The sequence below is a fragment of the Fulmarus glacialis genome, unplaced genomic scaffold (assembly GCF_000690835.1).
Source record: "Fulmarus glacialis isolate BGI_N327 unplaced genomic scaffold, ASM69083v1 scaffold19379, whole genome shotgun sequence".
NCBI classification, from domain to species: domain Eukaryota; kingdom Metazoa; phylum Chordata; class Aves; order Procellariiformes; family Procellariidae; genus Fulmarus; species Fulmarus glacialis.
Genome location: NW_009232916.1, coordinates 19,246 through 44,545, shown reverse-complemented (window position 1 = coordinate 44,545; position 25,300 = coordinate 19,246). Strand labels below are relative to the sequence as shown.

The window sequence follows — 25,300 nt, the reverse complement described above, 5'->3', positions numbered from 1 at the left end:
AAGGCGAGACTCGCCCACCGTACACACTTTCTCACACTCAGCTACACCCCTCCAGGTAATAAGGCTTTACCCCGGGACCGCTCTGACTGGGAAAGTCCAAGCATTTTCAGCAGCTCAGTCGGGGGCACTCGGGCCAGCGCAGGGCAGAGTGCCACCCCCCCTCACCAGCAGACTTGCTGGGCATGGCTTTTTCTGAAACACTCTGGATGCTTCAAGTCCAAGCGGCAGCTTGGGCTCACAGGCACTAGCAGAGATGGAAAGCACTTTGAACCTTGCAGTGTAGGCACAGACCGAAGGGCATTCAGGGCACAGCCGATGACCGTGAACCACGTATTTGCATGATACATCAATAACCCCAACCTCAGCAATGCTCCAGGCTGAAGATTTCTCAACCGCGACACTGCATGTGGTGTATCACAACTGCAGGCAATGTGGCCTCGCATTCGAGAAGCTTTGCACTGTGCCAGTATGTTTTGCTGGGAACAAAGGATAGGACGGTCTTTCTGTGGGAGCACAGAATTTCAAATTCTTTTGGGGGTCAATTAAATGGGTTAAATTTACCCTTCCCTGGTATAACTCCACTGACTACGTCAGAATTGCACCAGGGATAGGTCACACCTGGCTCTCTTTCCTTATTACTTCACTATTCAGCTGAATTAAAAGGAAATGCTACCGAATGGTTTCAAGCTTTCATTTATACGCAGGCTTTACTGGCTCAGTGATACTGTTTTGTAATGTTAGAGGGGCCAATATTTGATTGCACTCTTGCAATTCGTGTCTTGCTCATGCTATTCCTGTAGACTGTGAAATCCTAGGGCTGCATCAGGGTTATCCAGTTTTGGAGAGGTTCATTCTGATAAATTAGAAATGAAAACTCTGGATAGATAAAAATGCAGGACTTGTAGGTCGGATGCGACAGGTTTCCTTCTCAGCCAAAAGTCCAGACGACTCCCTGAGGCCCTCTCATCCATCTTCTGCTTGCTAGGATTTTTGCTAGGATAATTGCAGCACCACCGCCTCCTCGCTTGGACTCTGGCCAGTGCCTTGTTGACCTCTCAGAGGTGGTTGATGGGGTTAAAGGTCCCCGACTCTGAAGCTGCTCCTGCCATGTCCAACCAAGCACCCAGAGAGTTCTGGGAGGACGTGTGGAGGGGAGCGTTCTCAGACAGGGACAGCATCATTGCATAAGCCTGGAGGAGAAGAGAGTAATGCAGAGGACACGTGTGAATACACACGCAGGACAGGCTGTAACAAACTGTGTGAAGCACAGCACCATCTAACCATAGAGGAAACGCAGGACTGCCAGCATCCTTTGGCCCGGGCTAAGAACCTGGCCAGCAGGTCTAAATTTACATCCACACACCAGGATGACACCCATCACTCCAACTCCTCAAATTTGCCACAGAGTTCATAGGCAGTTGTAGGGTTAGCCAGGAGAGGCCATCATTCCCATTGGCTTTTATAGGACCAAATCCATTCTGTGCCAGCTCTGCACTTGGTCACAAACCCACACACTTGATTCTAGGCTCTGCTCTCAGGGGAAAGCGGCTACACGCAGAATGCCAATTACTTTGTTTTGTTCTTAAAAAAAGTACACCTACAGACACGCAAGTGGCTAAGTGAGGCTAGGGCCCTGTCACATGCCCCAGAAATGGCGCAGCAATATCCACGCTCGCTGTAACCCGACGGGCAGCTGCGGGCAGCAGGCTACTCAGCTTGACTCGCTTGGCTTGGCTGTGAGCCCACTGGTGCCTGTAGAAACCTGCGCACAGGTATTTAGGAATATAGGCATGAAATGCTCTCTGGCACTACCAGTGTGTTCGTATGTTTTTGTCAGGGTAGATTGATTGCTGCAGTGAAACAGTTAAAAGCGTCTGCTGAGAAAAACGCATCGAGACTTCTGTTTTCTCTATAACAATCTGCTTGCTTCCTTGTAACCTAGATGCTCTCCCTCTTCCAAGAGTACTTGTCTCATACACCTTTGCGTCCTTTCACAGCCCACACAAGTGATGTGAAGACTTAGGTGGATGATAACCTCACATACTGGAGGTGAAAGCCAATGTAATAGCCACCCATGATCTGAAATAGAGGAGGACATGGTCCCCACCCTCCCTCGTCTACATTAGTGTAACGTATGCTCCTACTTTGCAATGAATTTGTGGCCGTGTAGCCCTCTCCTTCACACTGAAGTTGCACCCACCCACACCCAATCCTTTGCAGGGCAGCAGACAAAGACCATACATTATCTGGGACATCAGTACAACGCTCAGTACAGTAGGACCCTTAGTAACACAGCTGTAATGGTGACAATACTAACCAGTTATCCAACTTTAGCCTCTCCTCTTAAAAGCTGAGAGTCAGATCTACTTGTCAAGTCAACACATTCATGTATTGTAGGTATGTGCTGGAAGAGGTATAGCTTTGTAGTGTTATGGACATGCACGCTTCCAAAATTGCTTAAAAGAAAGACAGCCACAAAGGAGTGCTGTGCTGCTCACACAAATGTCGTTTTACTATTACATTTCCTGCACAAGAGATGGTTCGAATTATTCAAGTTACTTATTGTGATTTAAGTGTAACCAGTCTGCATCTCATACACTATAGAATTGATTCAAAAAACAAAAATACCCCCCTCCCCATCCAAGCATAGGCTGGACCTAACAACGTAGTACAAATTTTAAACGAGCAAGCTGTTCCTAAACAGTTAGTACATTTGGCGTATTAGTAACAGGACACACGTAAGCGTCAGGCAAGTGGCTTGTGTTTATATTAGTTTCACCCGGAAAAAAGCTATGTCCTATCTTCAAGCAGACCTTCCCCAGCTTCAGTACTAGCACCTACTATGAAGGAGGACAAGAATTTCACAAGTTTTGGGTGATGATAAATCAAAAATTGTGTTCTGCTTGGCAACTGCATTAAGCTACTGCTTTGCTGGATATTTAAAATAGATTTCATGACAAATTCTGTTGCTTGAAGTTTAGAAAGGGACTCCAAGGCAACAGCTGTACTCATCCCCCTTGAAGGGTTGAGTATGTTCTCTCCAGTCCAGTCCGGTGATGCAACTTCATTGAACAGTTCTTCTGTGACAACTCTTTTGTAGGGATCAAGATACCAACTTCATAAAACTAGACTGACTATTTTGCTTTAATGAAAAAGCAGAAAGCACAAATGGATCTGCCCCATACTTCCAGGTTTTTTTCAAAACTCCAACAGGTGCTCAGATGTAATTTTGAGGTTTCTTGGTGGGTCTGAACTGGTCTAGCTCACAGGGCAGATTTCCATTTTATGGTTTGCTTTCAGAAATCAGGGAGATAAACGAGGAAGTCCTCTAGACTTGCTGGAAATACTATTGTCTATTACACCTTTTATAACCAAACCTGCTTCTGCAGCCCAAACCTTGAGTTTCTCAGTATATGCCAACTGAAGACCCATCCCAAAGTATAAATAAATAATAGTTACAAAAACATTTATACAGACAGATAAAAACAGACAGATGCCTCTATCTTTCTATATAAGCATGTTCTCACAGCACAGGCTAAATGATAAATTGATCTGGTGACCTAAAACTGATGCCCACTCCGTTTCTCCTCTATTTCAGTATAGTTGCAACAAGACACAGTTCACATATGATTCACGCATTACAGTTAGAATGGAAGGGGAAAATAAACCTTAGCTAAAGGAGGCCAGCTGCTGGCTAATCCTATCATATGTGCTGGCGGCAAGCTAGATAAAATGTTCTGTCATATACCTACCTGGTTTTTAGCCTGCCTGTACAGAGTCTGTTTTATTGTCTCAGAGTCTAAGGTGGAATTAAACACATCTTTAACTTCAAATGCTTCCTCGGCTGCTTTGCGAAGATCCAGCCCCTTCCCAAAATTCGGCATCTGCTCCAAATCTAACAAGCCGGCTTCGTCCTCCTCAATACACCTGTACCAATGACCAGGGGAAGGGGTTGACCTGTTGTTAGCTCATCTCACCGTTCACATCTAGCCAATGTGAGTGTTGCTAGCCCAGTGCCTGCATGCACGTACCATGGGGGTCTCACAAGCCACATGCGTGAACTGACAGACAGACAAACACGAAAACGACACAAAATGCAAGGAGCAAAGAAAAAGTGGAGAGCATGACTATGCACAAACAAGCATTAGTGCTATAGATATTTGAGAGTCAACGTGGCTACAATTCACTTTGGTCTTCTGTGTGGAGATGTCCAATTGCTGTCCACTCTTTGAAACGTTTGACACTGGATCAATGTCTGAAGCACGCTGCTGCATTTTCTTTGAGTTGCAATGAAAATAGTGATGCACTGAAATCAAGTAAGATACTACTTGGCATCATGGGACATTTGTTACAAATACCACTTGGGAAACTGAGGCAAATTGAGGCAAAAAGAAAGCTAAGCCTATACTAGGTGCAACAAACTTTAATTTTAAAGGTGTCTAGACATGGCTTGACCTTGGAAAAAAAAAGCTTCACTTTTTCCCAGAGCTCTGAGAACTCCACCTGAAGTCAACAACATTTTGCTACAACTAAAATGGGTAGAGCAGCGCAAAACAGATTGCATGCATATGCCTCTTCCTTTGACCTGACCACTGTTTTAGAGAGAAAGACATTATCCGCTGAACTGTGGTACCCTGAAAATGCTGTTTTCTGTGTTAGACTGACTGTTCTCCTGACACGAACTTCTCAGGTCTTGGACATACACCTTATCACAGATTCTCCTTGCAGTCCACTTGTTTCATGTCCCCCACCATGGTGAAAATGGAATCTCTCAAGTGAATGCTTAAATCAAACTGGAGGTATGATACATGGCTTGAAAAATAAAACAACAGCACTCACAATCTACTACTGACACAGGGTCAGAAGTCTGAGCCCCATATGACTTCTCAAAGGGAATGGCCCCCCTCACCTTCGGGTGTGGTCAAAGCTCATGGTGAGAGATGTGGGCTCTTCATCTTCTTCATCCTCAAAGGCTCCTCGGGGCTCTGCGGTGGGTGATACCGTTTCATCCTGTGACTTCCCTGTCAGGCTGTCATCATCTTCCTCTTCCAGTTCTTCATCTTCATCATCCACATCTTCTGTTTTCTCATTTGCTAATCCATGACACTGGGAATTGCCATCAATATCCTGGATTTCTGGCCTGAAATAGTTGGTCAAGGGGGGGAAGAAGAAAGAAAAGAAAAAAAGAAAAGATGCCAAATGCATAAGTCATGCCTTTTCACTGTAATGCAAGACTTTGATAATTTTATACCTATGTATGAACACAGAGACATATTTGTGCAGATATACATATTATTTAAACTGCAAGGAAAAGGAAAACCGATATATTTCAGCCATTTAAAAATCAGCCTTCACAGTATCTTAAGGGCTAATAAGCATGTCAAGTATATACCAACCCCAATGCTTTTCAAACTAGAATTTTGTCTAGTCTGGATTTAAATGATGGTTTTCCATCTCTTAAAATATAACATCTGTGGGACAAGTGGCTTTCCTCCTTCTCTGAGCTACTGTATTCTAACAACCTCCCTTCGAGCAACCAGAAGGAGGTAGCTTCCTCACGGTGTAATCTAACAGCCAGCCTAAATTCTCTCTCATACTCCTGTTGCTATTTATGCCCATATGGATCTAGAGGACTCCACAAAACGAGCAGTTTTATGTTACGTTAACGAGAGTGGGATCACCAGTGCTATGGACTTGGAACCCAACAGGATGCCACCAAGTGACATAAAATAAGATTAACATCTTCACCAGAAATTTTATGTCAGCATGTTCCACACTTCTTACTGTTCTTTACATGGATCACATCATCACGTGGATTTCTCATACTTACATTTTGGACTTAAACCTTAGTATTGGCATTAAATAGCTATTTGTGAAAACAGGATAGCAGCAGGTGAAATATCACTCAGTCAAAATAAGGCTTGTGATATGGATAGATTTGAAACAAACTAATAGACTAGAAAAGCAGGTGCCTCCAGTTTCCTTACTCAGTACTCTCTGATCGGTGATGGAACAGGCCACGTGGTTTCACAGCAGAAGGTAACGGTTCAATAACCACATTTTTATCTAGAGAAGAAATTGCGTTTCCTCACAACTATTGCGCTGGAGCCAACGGCAGCAGTCAGCCTGCCTGCCTCCTCTTAGTGCAACTTCTCTTGAAATTTGCTCCACTGGTCGCTCCCCCCGGTCGCAGCCACATCTCCAACCGTTAGTGGCTCTCTGGTGTCAGCCCTCCTAACTTAAGTCACTTTCTGAAAAGACTTAACGCTGGGCTTAGAGCTTGAGGTTGAATGCATTTTCCTTCCAAACTGTTACATTTCTCGCTTTTGAGCATTTTAAATCAAGTACTGCAGGACAGAGGCTGACTGGTCTTTTAACCGTGTTAACAATACATGTCACCAGATAACTTTGTTTGTTTGTCTACCTTTTATCTGCTAAAGTTGACGCTTGATTCATCTCACTATTTGCAATAAAATTTCTGATTTCAGAGAAATACGAATCCTCTTTTTCATCTAAAAGTGCATGGTTGTCTGATTCCGAGTTCGGGGAAGAGGCACTGGTCCCAAGGTGGTTTGTAATGACTCCGGAGTGCTGGCTCACTGAGTGAGAGAAACAAGAAAAGAGAACAGAGAAACAATCAGGTACTGTCAAAGCTATTATTAAGAGGAAAAATAAAGGAGGAACATTATGCAACAATCCTCTCACTATATACTAATGATTTAAGAGAAATCTCACAGACCAAAGCTGCCAAAGGAAGTTCATGTTTTCCAGACCTGAACTACAGAGAGAAATATAGGTGATATTTAGCATTTACGGATGGTATATACAACTTAAGAACCACTATCCATTGCATAGCTGTTTGCCTGTAACTTTTCAATAAATGTTTTTTCCTAGGCTGGGAAATCACTTAGCTGGCTTTAGCACAGGAATTTCCTCCTTCAGTTTTTATCTTAAGGCAAAGTCTATTTATCTTCTTGAACTTCACACATACCTACAAATGCATTTCAGGTTGAAAACCCTCGGTAGAGCTTGACATGTCCACGTCAGCATTGTACCAGGAGATCTCACAATGCGAGGTTATGCTCCCTGGACAGAGTCCCCGGGAAGTTAGTATCACGATCGCTACTTTATGGATTGGAAAAGGGCACGTATAAGTAATACCTGACAAGAGCTTGGCAGGGCTGAGTACTGTGCATGAGTGCGCGTGTGTTACAACTATGCACTGTGGATAAATGCATCTTTGGCTGCATGAGGAGCTGGCGTTTGTTTTTTGCTATCTAATGGTATTCAGCCTTAAGAAACAGTGCTTTCCATAAAGGCTTCCCAAGGGCTAGAGAGACCAGACCATGGTGTCTTCTCCCTCCAGTGCCCCAACAGAACCACACAGCCATGCCCTTTCCTACCTGGAACATTCTCGTGTTCGTGTTTCTTAAGATGTCGGTCCAAGTTGGTCTGCTGTCCAAAGCATCGGTTACACAGGTGACATTTGAATGGCTTCTCCTTGTTATGGATGTTTCGAACGTGCCGCTGGAGGTTGGAGGAAATGCTGAATGACCTGTCACAGTATTTACACCTGAAAAATAGAAGCAAATGCCAAAGAGCGCAACGTGAGAAAAAAAAAGAAAAAGAAAAATCTGACTATCAGAAAACCAGAAAACGTTGGTCTATAAATCTTTACTCAGCTGAGGACCTGGGAAGCACAAGGCATTAATCATTCCAGACAAATCTGATATTACTGTTAGTCAAGGAGCACAAAGAAAGGATTAGGATTAATTAAGAAGCGAGTCGTCCAAACAAATAAGAATTTAAAACAAAATAATTACTTTTCCACACATGAACGAAAAAATAAGAAAGGTGAATTTATTTCTTCCACCCTTCTCTTGTTGTAGGGGAAGTAGGTGAAATATGGCTGTGGAGGGAGGAAAAAGAAGACAGAAGGAGAAGAAAGAAGGGAGGTTAAATGTATAAAATAGTTATTAGCTAGCATATCCCTACATGACACAGTTATCTGGACATACAGAAAACTCCAGATTTATTTGTGAAATTCCTTGTGGTACTCAAGATGTAGGCAGTACAGCAGGCCTTTAAAGGTAATTATGGTTATTATTACAGTACAATAGCTCCCAAGGAATACACAGTAGTTTCCAAACAGGGTAAGATTTACTCCTATGTCGTGAATATCTGGTTTATGATGAAAAAACCTGGAATGTAAGGAGCCAAGCCAGAATGTTTAGGGAAACTGCTGAGTGAAGAAATGTTCCCTCTTTGAAACAAACCTCTGCAGGACCCCTGGTAGATGTGTTGGAAGCTTGTTCAAAGTTGCCACCCCCCTCTCTGGATTCAGATTCTCTCCAGATAAAAACAAGGCTTTGCTAAACCGTGGCGCCTTGTGAACTCAGCCCTCTACTTCTCTTCCAGCGCAGAACAAGAAGGCAGCCGATGTACTGAAGAGGGCAGCTTTGAGCCACAATGAAGAGTTTCAGTAGTAAAGCCATAGAAAATCTAATTCCTCTTTGAATCCGCCTGAATCCCTCATTAGATCTCCCTTTAAAGATGTCATTTGTACCTCAACAAAGCTGCTTTCCTCATGGCTCTACTTCCAAAACCCATGAGAAGTAGAATCCTTTCTCCGCTACAGACCTCTGCAAATCCTGTACACTTACGGGACAAAACAGAAACTGTTCTTAAGCCCGCATAATTCCAGAACAAAACCGCCTGCTTTAGCAGAACTGCGCTGTGCTCCTCTAACTGAGACAAAATTTGTCTCACTGAGCTGAGCTACTGTTTGATAAGGCGTGAAGATGGTGGGGCATTTGTGCATGGTTTAGGAATGCCATTAGCTTCTTATGCGAAGAGGGCACACAGGACTTACCTTGTGCCTGTGTCATTCAAGTATGAAACGGGATTTGCCTTGACACTAAGGACATAGTATTGTTTCCTACAAACACAACAGGTTCAAATGCGGGAAGGAGGTGCGAGCGTGAAAAATCTATGCTGTGAAACACACACACAATTTCCAGATGTGCTACAGCTGTGATTTTTATTTGGTCTCTAAAAATAAGTTGATATTATTTTTGGAAATAGCAGAGATACATTTATGAAACACTCTCTCTTGCTGAATGTTTATGGATTCCATGTCCGCCTCTGAATTTCCTACTGGTAAATCACCAAAAACAATAAAGATATTTCAAATAATGAACCTTTATTATGATTAACCTAGGAAGAAAGCAAAATCTCTTTTTAAACCACAGTTTTCTCAGCCTTCAAGTTTTTTTTTCATTTTTTAAAAAACCACAAATTGAACAACTAAAGAAAACGTATTTGACCATCAGCAAGAACAAGCACAGTTTATATACGGAGAGTTAAACAGGCACAGATTTCCAGCTCTTATTCTCCTCCTATCTGCTAGCAACCAATGAATCTGCTTTCGGGAGCTGCCAGGCTTCAGCAGCTTCCACTCTTCAGCACTTCAGAAAACTGAAATGTCCAAACTAGCCAGTACCCCAATATCCCTGCTATTCCACAGGACTTTCACAAGCAGTTTTGCCCAGCTTCGTTCTGCTAGTACTGTACCAGCAGCCCCCTCCTCGCCTCTGCTGGTGCCCAAGGTTTTCACTCCCTGCCTGCTCTACGCCCTTCTAAGCCAAACTCTCCTTTATCGGGGTTTGCCTGGTGCCTGGCACCGCAGGGGCATCGGGGCTCCCGAGCTGCCCCGGGCACCCACGCCGGGTCTCGCCTACATTACTCACACGAGCAGTTCCAGTGACTTCAAAGGAGGCGCTTGCGTGCGCAAGGCAAGAACGATCTGGCCTCCTGTATGTCAATTTATTTAGATGTTCAGGAAGTCTTTGAAAAGTTTCCTTTGACAGGTCCTTGCTCTAACTATGAGCTATGTGGATCCAGGCTAGGGTAGGGAGAAAGGATAAAGAGCTTGTTAAAAAAATAGAAAACAGAGGGGCATTCGAAAGGAGCAATAGCTAATGTCTGAAAGCAAAGGGATGAGGGAGACGTACTGTATTATTTGTGGTCCCAGAGGGGTCGGTACTTGGATCTCTGCTGGTTTTAATCTAAATAAATGACCCAGACAGAGGAACCAGCTTAAACTCAGGGAAGAGGTGAACACAGAGGCAGGAGAAGAATAAAACTCAAAAGAAGCGGTATTTGCTTTGTAAACACACTGACAAAATGCTAGTAAAGTTTCTTCCTTATCAGTTTAAAGTAACACACCAATGGGCTAAAAAAATATAAAGTGGGAGTGAATGATAGCTAAGAACGAGCCAAAGCTGGAACTCAGGAGCTCTGAGGAATGGCGGGAACCCTCAGAGCCTGAGGGAACTCAGGTACCTGGTACAAGACGACTGGAAGGGGGAAAATAGACAGCAAAGCCCCACGACATAAGAACGAGTAACTGAGCTAATCACTATAGGACTACGACAGTTTGGTAACACTTCAAACGTGACAGTAAGGCATTCGGTAACATGCTTTTCAACAGTGTGACAGCACTTGCAAAATTTTACACTTATTTGATGATCAATGTGAGCTGTAAAGACAGAATTGCAGTGACAAAGCATAAAACACACGGAGGAAGCTACTCTTCCTCTGAGTAACTCCTGAATCTCAAGTGCGTTTATACCAGGGATGAATTTAGGCTACATTTTAAAAGAAGAAAATGAGAAAGAAGAGATTTTTATTAAACTATGTGCAATCTTAAATGACACGGTAGACGTCAGCTTTAGTTGTTAGTTTCAGCTTAATGCAGATAACAGGACACGGGGGCCTAAAAGGAAATTAAAGAAAAACAAATTCAAAACAGACGTCAGGAAGCACATCTTTATAGGAGGAATCACAGCCTTACAGGCAATGCTTCAGGATTGGGTGTAATTCAAGAATCAATTAGATGGCATCCTGGAGGGAACGGACATTTGAAAGAAGAAAATAAAGTCTTGCTGAATCAAATAGCTTTTAGTTGTTCCCAGTCCAGGTTTTATGTAGCTTATGTGATTCTGTGATTCCAGAGAATGAAAACAAAATAAAGCAGCAAACCGACAACTACAATACACCCTTATGTTCAGGTGCTCCGAGCATAAGGAGCTTCGCTAAAAACTGCCTCTTCTGGATTCTGCTTGGTAAGCTCAGAACACCAACAAAGTCCTATTTTTTATGACCCGAGTTTCCAGGTAAGTCTGACACGATTTTACAAGCCCAACTTATTTTGCATTTCTCTGAAAGAAACAGTTACGTTTGATAGTCCTTTTTACCACTGGGTTTTGAAATACATACTACTGAATTTTAGCTTTGGTGTTGAAAAGAAGAGCGAGAAGCAGCATGTCGAATTTCACTGTATAGCATATTGTCTTTGAGTCTTTCCAAATCATTGGATTTTTAGGAAGTAAAGTGCATTGCCAGGTATTTCTTACTCTTCAAACAACATATAGCACTTTCCCTTTACAAAAAGAATTAATTTGCCTCCTTATTGCTCATGTGCTATTAATTCCTACTCTATACATAACTAAATAGACACCTAGGAAGTTTAAGTGACTTGGTAAAAAACACATCACTCATCAATGACAATCAGGAATCAAAACCAAAGCACCTTATTTTCTGGCCTGCCTGTTTCTTGATCTACACTTGGACATTCGGTCAGTTTATGTTAGCTTTAAGAACATTTTAATTCATATTTGGATGACTATATAACACTGACAGAGTCAAAAGAAAAAACATTTAGACAATCAAAAGAAAAGCCATAAGACAGACATCAGCAAAACACTGAAAAGTCAGCAACCTCCTTTTACCTGCATAAAGCCAGCATTTAAAAAACCAGCTTTCAAAACAATTATTGCTGCGAAAGTTGGAAATCTCAGTTCTCTGAGAGCAAAAGAAAATCAATGATAATTAAGCTCTTCTGTAAACGTAGCACTAACTCTCAGGAGTGCTATTATAATGCAACATTGTCCAGAAGTCAAACCTCTATTACAAAAAAAACACACAGGCCATTTTCTGGGAGAAGACCAGATCAAATAAATCTTTATTTTCCTAACCTTTGTTAAGTTGCAAGTCTCCTTTTTTGGAAGAAAACTGAACTAACAACCTCTGAATAATCGGGAGCAAGCATTTTAGTCAGACAGGGGTGTATAGTGAATACACAGTATTCATTCAAGGCATATCAAATAACGCAACTGAAAAAATCAGAAGGGGGAATCGTTCCAAAATATATGTCTGCTTTGGAGAGGGGTTTTTTTATTTTTAATTTACCTAATGTCTACACTCAAAATTCTGTAAGACTCTGTATGGAAAAAAAATTTGACTCCGCATGTACCAGGGATTACAATGTGGGAGAGAGTAGCTTCTTAAGTTAAACTAAGCATAAAAATTTGATGTATTTGACCACATGGCCTTTTGCTGCTCATAAATTTGTTTGTGTTTCTCTTTATATAATAACTATTACATTAGCTTTGTTGTGAACTTACGACTGTATGGAAATACCATAATATTAGCTACCAAAAATGAAACTGTTTGAATTGTTACTATTGTTTGACAAGGCACAAAACACTTACTCACATTATGGAAAACAAAATGCTTGATTTTCAGTGAGCTCTCAATTCATCATTCATTCAGTTTTACTCGTATATGTACCTGTTCTAACAAGGAATCAACCAAAGCGTATTTTTTGCTAAAGTTTTTTGAAACTGATTGCAAAACACTAGGAGAAAATACAGGGGGGAAAAAATTCCCACTTGCTCTTCCATGAGAAATATTCCTTCCTATACCTATATACACACACACACATACTTACACATATTTTCTTGTGAGTTTTATTCAAATTTAAAACACTCACTTAAACAGGAGTCCCTTTATGAGCACCAGTGCCTGTGTGTGCCCAGGCTGGAACGCCATGCCTGCATGCAGGGTCTTGGCGCAGGAAGAGATGGGCAGTTTTGCAATGTGCCCTTTTGCATAGACACAATGCAAACTGAAGTATAAAAATCAGATCACCTTGTCCACAACTAGCAGAAAATACAGTTCAGCCTTCTACTTTAGACACCCGACTGAACATGTGAAACTGTGTGCATTTCCCCGCTCTGAGCACTCTTTCTAAACTTTGCGATTATGTGAAACTGTGTGCATTTCCCCGCTCTGCGGGGAAGGTAGGACACTCCCTAACTTAGGTTTTAAAGCAGATACACTACAGGGCTTTGCTTTTCTTTTGTTTTTTGATCCACTACTCCAGGCACCTCTGATATGCATTAGGAAAAGAAAATAAAAATCTAGCTAGACCCAGCAGTTAACTTACTGGCAAGCCCTTCAAAACAGCCCGATTTTCAGAGACATTCAGCACCTTCAGCTGTCCTTGAGATGAATGGTTAATGTGAGTGTTAAACAACACTGCAAATCAGACCACTCATTTGCCAGCATACATCTAAATATAAGTTAAGTGTCTATCTTCAAGCTGCCAAGCCTGATTATTTTTGGCTGGTACACATAATATACAATCCTATGAATCATTATATGTAATGCTACAGGACTGCAGTATTATGTTGGTACAGCTTTATAGAAAGGAGAAAAAATAACACAGTGGGGAATGAGGAGTGTGTTGGGAAAGGAGTTTTATCTGGGGGACAACATCACCTGTAGGGCTGTTCTCCAGTGTGTGTCCGCAGATGCCTTGTCAGATTCGCTGAGCGTGGGAAGATCTTACCACAGTACCTAGACAGCGAAAGCCAAAGCAACCATCAGTGATGCAAGTCCTGCCACACCAGATCATTTACAGACATTACCACCAGCTGCCACCGACCTCACTCATTTTGATACCACTCCCAAAATGGGAAAATCCCTTTATGCACTAATAACCCTCAGCACCTATGTACCGAGGGAGGAAGATGCAGAGGTAAAAACAGAGCAACATCCACCCCAGAATAACGGGATTCGCAGTGGCGAGATACCGGTGTAACCCACTTCCATCACAGCCACAGAACGACAGTCGGTTATGCCGCATCATTGGGAAGGGCAGGAAAAAGAAAACACCCGATCAGAACACCCCATTCAGACCCAAATGCTGGCTGACTTAGTAGCGTATCTTGGAGGCCTGGGTAAGTATATAGGAACACAGTAAGGACCCATCCCCAGTATATTCTCCCAGCTTCCATCTGAAGTTGAAGATCCTCCTCAGGTTGAATCGTTGTGTTCAATGCCGTTTTGCTGAGTTTCTTCCATCTACGTTGAATGCACATAAGCTTTGGATATCCACAACCTCCTATGGCAACGAGTTCCTCTGCTGAACTGTGTGTTGTTTAAAAGAACCTTCTGCTTGTTAGAACCTGTCACTCAGTAACTGCATTTGATACTACCTCTGTCCTGCATTAAGATAAAGAGTGTTTAATCACTGCCTATTCATATTGTCCGTCGCTTGAGATTTTTATGGATCTCCTTTATAGCCCTGTTTAGTTGCTTATCATACAGAATCTACTGGATCATCCTTCTCGGAATTCACAGGATTTTCTTCAGGATAAATGCTGCAGCAGCGTGTTACTGTTATCGGGATATACTGCTGTGAGTCCGACAGTCTGCTTAGAGTAAGGAAATGCAGCAATAGGAAATGAAATAAGAGAAGGAACTGTGTTCCACAATAAATCTGATTCACAGTAAACTCAAAAGGAAGGGAGGTATAAATAAAAATATTAATTGGGAAATAAAATATTAAGGATGAAGGGTTACATTTTGTGACTACGAAACCTGATGCTTACTGTTGTGGAAGGAACATATGAGTAGACTTTCTTAATTTCAGAGACATTCAGCACCTTCAGATGTCCTGAAGATGAATGGTTAATCTAAGTGTTCATCAACAATGAAAATCCAAATGTTAACTTCTGAGTGTATATATAAATGTAAGTTTAGTCCCTATTGTAGGTAGAAACCTCAAATTTCTAAATACTCAGCTGAAATTTGAGCCCATCGCTTTTGTGGCAAAGTTGAACATGAGAGATACATCAAACAAAATATGTACCCTCTTACTGCAGCCAAGAAAAATGGCAGTGGGAGCCACCATAAGAACCTCTAGTAGTTGCAGGGAAAACTGCATAAGCAGATATAGGTTTTTACTCCCCAGTGATCTGCTCCGATACAAGCTTTTAGAGCTGCAATGGATATGTAAGTATTTCTGCGGATACAATTGTGTTTGAAAAAGTTGTTTGCTGTTTGCCGTTTTTTAAATTCCATTGTTTTGCATAGCTGAGATTGGACATAGCCGAGATTGCACTCGCATTGGAAACTGTGGCATTTGCTACCATACACAAGAGACTTGGCTTGGAGAATTCTGTTTGCTTGAGAATCTCCAGATCTGCTCTCAAGGTTATTAAAAATTACAAAGAAAATAGAAGATGCTGATTTTCTACCAGACAAAACAAGCTATTTCAGAGTGAATTAGTCATCAGAATGCTCCGTTCTAATTCTGCTGCTCCTTGTTTTTCCTCCCACCCCTGCCGAGACAGTAAAGATGTCCATGTGAAGTTGCCCTGGTGCATGCCGGTGTCTGAAGCAGCTCCCCAGCCGGGGTGACATTCTCCCAGGGCTGCCCTCAGCAAGCTAGGGGTACGGTCTCGCCTCTGCGGGGTGCCCAGGCCCTTACCTGCAGGTGTAACGCTCCTTGCCCTTGCGCAGGATGGGATCGGATAGCGTGGGTGGTGGAGATCGGAAGTTGAACGGGTGGTGTGGAAGGGGCTGCAGGGAAGTGCCGGTGTCTGCCTTCATGGCTGCAAAACTCTCCAGTTTCTCTGTCATTGTTTCTATGGCTGACATCTACAAGTACAAGGCAAGACCTCATGTCATAAAAATCCACAGGAAGAACAGTATCTGATGCACAAAACATGTCTTTTAGCACTAGTATGTTGGTCAAAGCCTGTTGCTGATGTTTGCTCTTACTCTCAGAAGCTAGCTGCACAGCCTGAAATGGAGCCTCTGAATCCAGCCAGGAAAGAGAGAAATCGTGTATCGGGCTCAGAGAAATCAGAAAAGATACAACTGGCAAAGCCATGCAGTAAGCATTAGATCTCAGAAATTAGGCACTTGTTTACCTTCTGCAATCTGCATGTGCTTACTTTCAGCATTTCAGATTAAAAATTATCTCAGAATAAGCTTGGCTTCCCTTTTGCCAGGGATGACACTGAAATTAGACACTGTGGTCAACTGCTGGATGTAGAACTCACCGCCCAAACCCTCCTCTCCAACTCAGAACAAAGTCTTGGAAAGCAAGGAGGTCTGATTTCCCATACAGCATCCATTACCCTCAGGGGCTCAGAGGCACAGCAGCAGCGAGCTGCGGGCCGGCAGGCAGGCAGACGACCCCAGGTTAGGGAGGACAGAGAAGTTTTGGGTGGGAGGCAAAGAATCCTGGCCAAAGTGGAGTGGGAAGGAGCACGGGGGATCGCGTGACCGCTGATCAGGGAGCTGAGACGGAGGAGAGGCTGAGGCTGGAGGGGCGAAGAGGGAGCAGCTGGGAAGAGGAGGAGTTAAGATCAGACTCAGGATGGAGTGGGTCCACAGAGAGTTTGCCTAGCGAAGAGGCCAACATTTTAATTATATGTAAGAAAGGTTCAGAAGCCAGTAAAGGTGATGGAAGGATGGGTGGGAGATGGCTGAGCTTCCGGGACTGAAAGGGAATTCCAGCCAAAGTACTCTATGGGAGCTGTGGCTGGATGAGTTACGGTTAGGAAGACCACAACCTACACACCGAATGCCTGTTCGGATGGGAATGGCAGGCACACAGGCCGGGAGATGGGATGCCGAATGAAACGTTTCTGGGTGCCTTTATCAGCTTTCGCTTGTATGGCTCAGCAATGGCCATGTTCTTACATAAACACTGGATTAAACACCACACCAGAAAGAGGGAGAAAGGGAAAAACCTGGAGACACAGGAGAAGGTGAAAGCAAAAAAGGAAAGAAAAAAGTCAGCCTGCGTGCAAAAAAAAGGGTATGTGTAAAAATCCTACCTAAAGAAAACTACTTTTGCTTTCCTTAGAGCAAAACAGGAAATCCAAATCCAAGAGAGAAATGCAACTCGGAGGACTACGCTGACATCGCCAACGTTCAATTTTATGCACTCTTGAGAGCACTTTCAAGATACCAAGCAGAAAACATGGATAAAACAAACAAGGCAGCAATAAAGCTGCCTCCTCACTGCAGATGACATCACCGGGAAAGAAGGGAGCACTGGGGGGAGTAGGAGCCTGAATGGAGAGTCAGCCCCAGAGCTGGGGGGACAGCGAGCGAGCGGAAGGCAGTAGGAAGCCATATATCAAAAGTAGATGCTCTATTGTACAGGAAGGGCTGACCTTTTGCACGTTTACACTTTATTAAACTGGGCTCAGGGAGGGGAAGAGAGCCAAGATATTGTTTAAAATGTATGACTATAAAAAAAAGTTGTCTTAATCACCAAAGAATACATTGTGGAAGGCTGACAACCATTCATAAGCTGTAAAAAAGAGGAGTAGTAAAACCCATTTCCCGATAATAGATCCACGGCCCCTTAGTTGGAGGCTCCCAGCCCATGATAAATAGTAAGTAATACTTAGCGCCAGCCACTTGAAAAGGTTACTTGATCATTTACAGCAAAAGCTCTGCCCCAGCTGCCAGTCATGTAACAAAACCATCATGTTAAAATGCTATCCGGATCTTTCAGAGCTATGCCACTCAGCCCTTTGCTGGAGTACCTGGAGATATCTTTTGTTATGCCCTGTTCTTTAGGCACTTAGTCAGAGATGTTTGCTGGCTTGATAGCCGTAGGCTTATTTTAAAATTCTAAACACCGGCCATAGCCTCTCCAGTGGTAAAGGCACTTTGCTATTTAGGGAACAACTGCCTGGTTATAATAAAAAAGAAGGGGAGAAGAAAAGAAACTTAACAGGTGAGAAAAGGTTTTCCATTAAGTTATCAAAAAGTTACACCATTTATTTACGTTGTCCAGAGTTTCATTTAAAATAGACAATGTAAGAATAACTCCCATCAGACCAAAGAAACTCCTGTCAACGACTGGCTACGAAATAAAAGTTGCCTGAAATTCATTTTGAGAGAGAAAGCATCTTCTGAATGCTCAGTCTTTATCACATCTTTTGGCTTAATCACATCCCACCCAGGGCCCTCTATGAGAGCTGGGGAATTATTCATGGAAGAAAAGGCTGAGACCAGACTTGTGTTTGGAGTGAGAGAAACACACTCAGAGCGTGCCTCTAATTGACCCAGTATATGAACATTGGTCTTAACAAAGAAGACAGAAGCAGGAGCCCCTGAAAATACGATTTCTTAGGAAAAGATCCAGGATAGTGTCGGATGGGGATCTGGTAGTAAAAATCTCACATATTCTTGAACAAATGACCTGTCTTCATTGACCGTACCTGAAATATCCAACTGATTACATAGCATGGGAACAGCAACTCTCTAGATCAAGTGATCTTTACACAGCAACCCGCTTTAATAAAAATTAGTTATCAGGAAGTTTCAGGCTCGAGTGACTGTAAATTTTAGGCTATTCTGTGTGATAAGCTATTAGAGATAACCAGACCTTCCACATCTTTTCATTGCCATGGGAAGAGGACGTGGTCAGGATTTCAGGAACAATGTTAATAACCTTCCACCCAATGCTTGCTCCTACTCAGGGTCTGTACGTTTCTCATCGTCTTGTTGGGTTGCTTTGCCACACTAGCTCCTCCCTGCTATCAGATTCTTACAGGCAGATATCCCCACTATTCTAACTCACACAAACACAGGATGTTCCTGGCCAGCCTGTCACCATTATCCAGCCTGTATGAAGGAAAAATCGGGGGAAGTTATTAACCAAACTCTGAGGCTGATGCGAAACAATGAGGGAACTAAGTTTAGCTGTGAAAGCAACCAGGATCCAGCTTCCACAAACCTGCAAGTTATTTATCTAAGGTGGGAAACATTATCAGAGGAGAACAATGCATGTGAATATAAAGGAGAGTACAATAATGACCACAGAGCTCAGCTCCCAGCATGTGTTCACAGCAGGGGAGACGAAGGATAGCTGGTGACCGTCACACCGGAGAGGATGTTGGCACATCTGGCAGAACTCGCTGCATTATCACTATGGAGCGAGGAATCTAAGGGCAAAGAGCAACATTGCTTATTGGAGAGTTTAGCTATCCCTTGTAAGATAAGGGTTTTTGTACACTGGGGTTGATTCTCGTGAATAGTCTTGGTTGAACTGGACTTAGCTGTGCCTTTGAAATACTCTGGGGTAAAGGCCTGGTATGGCTGCAGTGTGGGCTGATGGGCTGCATTCCCAGTCCGCTGTCAAATGGGAAAGCTGTCCAGCAGCGTTTCCCATTGCTCTGCACTGACTCAGACCTGAAGGAGATGCAGAGGGAGCAAATACCCGTGAGTTGTCAGAAGAACAGCGACTAGAGCAGCTGCGCAGGAAGGAGAAAATACAAGTTCTCCGTCAAGTGACCCATCACCTTTTGGAACAGGCAGAACTGAACCCTGATTCTCCACTGCCCTGCAGTTTCACGCTTTCTAGATGATGTACAGGAACGTCAGGCAGGTGTAAAATGCTACCGCTTGGATGCTGGACAGTCCTTCTCCCCTTTGCACTACTGCAAATGACTGCACCAGGTGTTCCCAATGGAAAAATTACGTAGGCATTCTGGCACATGAAAGGGGAGTTTGGCAGACCGTATGAGTTGTCCAGATCTCATCCCTGTTCTTCTGTTCAAGCAAAAGAAACAGCAAGGCATAACTACCACCATCCTCAAACCAGGTATGAAATTAAAAGTATCTGAAAGTAAGTGGTGGAAAATAGTGGAGTTTCCAGTCAGGCCCTTGGATGAGAAAGGGTCTGATCCAAGTGCCCTGTTTGCACCAGCTCCATCTCAAACTTCTTGGCATTCAATCAACACTGCATTAGAACGTCACTGCTTTTACCTGGGGGTGAAAAAGCAGCGGGGAGGGTCGCAGGTACTTCTCCTTTAGGGCACCCACAGGGTCTGTCACCTTCCGCTTCTCCACCCTGCTGGACAACAACACAGAGGGTTACATACCTTACAGGGCTACAGGCAGCAAAGAAATAGCCAAACCATTTGCAGAGGTGTTTAAATTATATATATGAGGCTATTCTCCTATTGACACAAATGTCTTTCTTCCCCTTCTACTGGATACTACAAATTATGACCCACAAGTTACCCCGCAAAAGGCACTGGAAACAATATGAAAATGGATCTTCTCCTTTGGGCAGTATTTTTTTAGCCATCAGACGGACCACTAAGAAAACATTTTCATCCTTCTATGTGAGAACTAATGCCTCTGCTATAGTGGTTTATAAGCCTCTGCCGTTCTGAAATGTCATGAAAAAAGCTGCATTTACAGCAAACGCAATGTTTTAGTGGGAGAAGCTCTGGAGTCCACAGCAGGCAGCCACTGCACGGAAAAAATGTCTTTGAAAGTTTGTCTTTATCTTAAGAGTTAACACTGGGCCAGACTTTGCAGTCCCAAGTGTGCTGAAATCATTAGGTGTTTCATATTTATTTCCTCCCTTGCAGCTGAGATGTAATTTGCATTGAGTTTCTCTGGCAAGCATACGTGAACAACAATTTAAAAAGTTAGGAACTGGGGGGAGATTTCTGAAGTGACTTAGGAACCCGAGTTCTTCTGATGTCACTTTGGTGCATTCAAATACTCCATGCTTAAGCACCTTACTATGCAGAAATGATCCTAAAGTTAGGCTCCTATTTTTGAAAATATTGGCTTTGCTTTCACAAAATACTCTACTTGCAGGGAAACCGTGGTGTGGAGTCACCAAAAAGAGAAACTGAAATGTCCTCTATGGGAAAAAAGTGTTACAAAAGTAACTCCAATAAACACAGCTGCATCTTTAAATTACTGGAATAGAGTCCACCTCAGCTAAAGCAGCAGAAATCCAATAGTAAGAGTAATTTTAACTACATTAGTCCAGCATAAATGAGAGCAAATTATTTTGCTGTATTTCAGCTGATTGGTGTGTGGATCAAATTACCAAAGAGTTTAAAAGAAGAGTCATGCAGAGTGCCATTTAGCGAACTGTATTTAATCTGCATTTAATTTTTCTTAGGTAGAAGAAAAGAGAAGAGCTGGATTTGAAATGCAGTCAGAATTACTGTGCTTTGGAAGGTACGTGTTTTTACGGGCATGAGTTTTCAGAAAAACAACCACCTCTAAAACAATACGTAAAATTTTCTCCCTGACACAAGGTAAAACAGTAAACCACAGCAAGCAGCACCCCAGCCAGTGAAGCTTTACACCCCGTGACAGGCGGCAATCAGCTACGATGCCCGGGCAGTGCCCTCTGGACCTCGGCAGCAGGCGCCTCCAGGGACAGCCCCACCTGCGCCAGAAACGAAAAACCTCAGTGAAGCCGCAGCGTTTCACTCAGCTTCGCCATCTCCCACTGTCGGGTAATGAGACACAACAAACGTACGAACTTCCTCATCAGAGCTGAATTCCGCAGTGACCAGAGGATTAAGCTGATCTTTTCAGCCCAGTGCCTGAGAACGTTACCTTAACAAGGCTGAGCTAAAAACTGCACTGATTTCAGGCTGTCTGGCTGCATTAAATTATATCACCAGGAGAAAATGTCAAGGATTTAAGTGGCCTTTGGGAGAAAAATGAAGGAGCCAAATGATGTGAGAGAGCCTGATAAAGAGAAGTTTAGAAACAAAATATTTCCATATTTTTTAAGCCGGGACTTGGAAGCTCTGCTGTTTAGCTCATTACATCAGAAGTCTGATTCGCAAGCAACTCCACCACTGACTTTCTATTTTAATGTATTACTAAAACTATATGCATCCCATGGAATGCAACAAACGATGCCCCCATCCTTCACTTCCATCTGTCTTCTGGACCTTTACGGTTTTCCCGAGGCTGCTATTTTAATTGGCAATGGCTTTTTCAACCCATGTTATTTTAACATTCCTACTGAGAATGCCCAGAGGTGGCAGGATCCTAAGCTAACTCGAAGCTTTTGCCTTTCTATCCCATTTATTTATTTTTTTCCAGAAGTACTTTTTACAAAAATAAATGCTGGACTATTTACATCATTACTTATTTTTCCAGGAGGAGATGACCATGGTGGGTCCCAGACAGAATACATTACATGTCCCGGGTTGTGATGTAGCCGTTTCCATCACAGATGGTAAGCATGTAAGCAAGCAACACAGCATCAACCCTGAGAGCGCTGGCAAAGCAAGAGACGCTTTCTTAATAGCGAGCAACGAGGGCTCACTAATCCTCATCTCAGCTGACAGTTCTTTGGCCTGCCTAGACATTGACATCATTTTTTCCCACAGTTATCAGCCGTACAATAGCAGCGAGGCAGTGACATAGGTGCTGTTCTCCTGGCCCGCTTTTCCAGCCAGCAGTGAAGGCCACGCCACCCCTTGTTGTTCGCAGTCCTTTGAACACTCAAGCGAACCATCCCAGCGCTGACATAATCGCCCTGCGGTGACTGAGAGTCTTTGCAGCGCTAAGAAAACACCAGCTTCTGCAGCACATCCATTAACGTTCCAGCAGGCGGGATTACAGCTAGGCTCGCTGTGCAACCCCGCGGCACGCTATTCACACCTAGCTCAAGTAAGGCGAGGACAAACCACTCACTTCCAGGAACCGGCTGGTCACTTAGACACTGAATCCAGCAGCCCTCCGGGCCAAACCCACCTACCGAAATGGATGTTACGAAGCATCCTATCCTAAGGGAGAATTAACTGCCATGATAATGTCTAAACCAAACCAGTTCTGGATACCTCTTTTCACTGCACTTTGCTAAAAGCCAGCAACGGTATTTGCTATGTGACAAATGCATCTCATCCGTAGCAGGAAGATAACAAAGGTAGCGCCAGTGCCCAGATGGGTAATATGCAAATTTACTGGCACCCTCACCTTAAACCTTAAAATAATTTTCCTTTAGAAACAGGTTTTATAAAAAGCTCTAAAACAACAAAAGATTCAAGTCTTCCCTTTACATCTTCTGCTGAATTCATTCCTTTTGGAAGTTTAACTGGCATTTGGATAACTTTACCCAGTCTGCTTTACACAGGCCTTCCACGTTCAGCTTATTCTAGGCACAATAACGAATCGGGCCTTCCTCAATAACCATCCGTTTCAAGTGAAACTAGAAAACCCTTGTTATCTTCTAAGAAAGGTAAGTCTGCAAGAAATGTATCTGGGAGAGATCCGGATAAGAACATGCTACCATGTATTTACACAGTACTTGCTACTCCAGACTTAAAAATGTTTCAAAAAGCTGGGTCCACAACAGCAGTTCCTATGAACTGAAAAACTCTAAGAAAAGGAATTAGAAAGAAAAAGGGGGGTGGGGAGGAAGAAAGGTGAAGTGGCTCACAAAAGGCCATCAAGTAAGTCAGTGGGAGAGCTGCATTTCCAGGCTCCCAGGGCTCCTGACTCATTCCCAAGCCATGAGAGCCCAGGCTCCGAGGCATCTGAACTCTGCATTCTTATCGAATCAAACCTCTGGAATTTCCCCAGCAGAAGTGCCATCTTAGTGTTGGCTCGTGGGAGAGTCCTTAAATAGGTCAAGTTTCTTCTTTATCAAAATAAGGATGTGTTCTTTACACATATTGATTACGAGTACTCCTTTCAATTATTCAGCTCTTTGATTCAGAAAATTCAACATGCTGTGACAAAGGAGAGAGAAGTACAATCAACTGCAGCAGACTTTCACTGCTCTTTCTAAACAACCCACATCCCGATCTGCCTCAAGTCGCGATGTCAGCTAGAAAATTAGCTCGTTAGAGGAAATGCTTAAGGCAGGGTATGTTAATACCTGTATATGGGGTCCATGAAAAAGGGTGATGGCTTAGCATAATGCAGGGATGGCTGCTGAGGCAGTTGAGACTGGGAAATCTTGGGTAAGACTTCACTCGCCATTAGCTTCCTTTCCCCATAAATGTGGTTTTTCCGTGGCTCTCTTCCTCCATTCTGACTGGCTCGGATGCGGTTGCCAATGCTCAGATCCAGTGGCTGTTCTTCCCCTGAGGATGGGGCTGGCAGGACCTTAGGTGGCGGCAAGATTGGCTTAATCTCTTTTGGCTTTGTGGTGAGATCGAAGGGCGACTCTGAGCTGGTGCTGCCTACTTTGTGGAGGTCCCTAGGTGACTTTGGTTCTGCCTTGACCAGCAAGTTGTGATTGAGGGTCCGCTCCGTGAAAGGATAGAGTGAATGGGGGAAATTGGGGAGGAACTGAAAAGGGAACATGGAATGATACGGGAGCGAACCCATCTTTTTCTCCTGCATCCCCATAAAGCCAGGCCCAAAATACTTCTCTGCGATGGAGGCGATAGCTTTAATAGAGTCATTAGCTGCTCCCGTGGTAGGCAGCAGGTGCTCTTCGGGGGGAGGAAAGAAGGAATGCTGAGAATAGAAGAGAGGGATGTCACTCGTGTTGTTGGTGGAACTTGCAGACACAGAGCTGCTGACAAAATCTGGCTTGTTCTCAATCTGTTTGCTCTTATCTTTTGTTTTGTCCCTGTCACTCTCTGCATCACTGTCCAGGTCAGAACCGGTGCCAGTAGTGGTGTCCAGATCTGTGCCTGTGGTTGTATTGACATCCTCGAAGTCACTGCCGTCGGACATGTCACTGTTCCTGGCTTTTAGCTTCTCCAGGTAGGAGTTTTCCAGGCTGCTTTCACATTTCTCCTCTCCTGACGTGGCCTGGCTGCTGTTGCTCACTGCAGAGATCAGAGGAAGTGCTGGGTTCCCCAGGGGGCTTGGAAGCTTTGCGTCTTGCGTGTGGTTGAGGGGACTTTTGAGCAGTTGTGTGGGTGGTAACAAGGGGGGCCTGGGGTATAGAGACGGTGGGAAAATCCCTGGGAATCCCGGAGTGAGGGCAGGAAATGCCGGGGGGGCAGGTGAGAACGGAAGACCCCCCGGATGCGGGCGGGAGGGAAAATAATCATTAAATCCCAGGCTGGCATGATTGAGATTGGGAGAGGGCTTGGATTTGTCCATCATGGAAGTGGGCGTTAGGGGTAGGCCAGGGGCAAAAATCCCCCCGGGGTTGTAATGGTTCTTGCCCTCGCAGAAGCGCCGGTGTTTGTTGAGAGAGGAGGTAGTGCTGAACATCTGGCCACAGTCCTTGCATTTGATCTGGGTGCGACAGTCCGCATGCATCCGCTTGTGACGGCAGAGGTTGGAGAACTGCGTGTAGGATTTGTGACAGACCTCACCTAAAGCATCAACAGAAACCAACAACAAAAGCGATATGAAATTAACAGGAAATGGCGGGGGGTCGTGAGGAGCCTCC

The 25,300-nt window shown here is 43.7% G+C and overlaps 1 protein-coding gene across 1 annotated transcript in view; it reads right to left on the bottom strand.

Moving 5' to 3' along the window:
* Nucleotides 1-1,055: 1,055 nt before the first annotated feature.
* The window catches only part of PRDM16 (PR domain containing 16), a 41,834-nt gene continuing 17,589 nt past the window's right edge, over nucleotides 1,056-25,300 (bottom strand). Inside the window, exons 5-13 of the mRNA XM_009585140.1 lie at nucleotides 23,822-25,223; nucleotides 19,933-20,020; nucleotides 15,623-15,792; nucleotides 13,627-13,704; nucleotides 7,404-7,573; nucleotides 6,425-6,599; nucleotides 4,910-5,140; nucleotides 3,753-3,927; nucleotides 1,056-1,190 (exon numbers count right to left, since the gene is read on the bottom strand). Coding sequence (XP_009583435.1) covers nucleotides 1,056-1,190; nucleotides 3,753-3,927; nucleotides 4,910-5,140; nucleotides 6,425-6,599; nucleotides 7,404-7,573; nucleotides 13,627-13,704; nucleotides 15,623-15,792; nucleotides 19,933-20,020; nucleotides 23,822-25,223 — 2,624 coding nt within the window. The remainder of the gene's footprint in view (nucleotides 1,191-3,752; nucleotides 3,928-4,909; nucleotides 5,141-6,424; nucleotides 6,600-7,403; nucleotides 7,574-13,626; nucleotides 13,705-15,622; nucleotides 15,793-19,932; nucleotides 20,021-23,821; nucleotides 25,224-25,300) is intronic.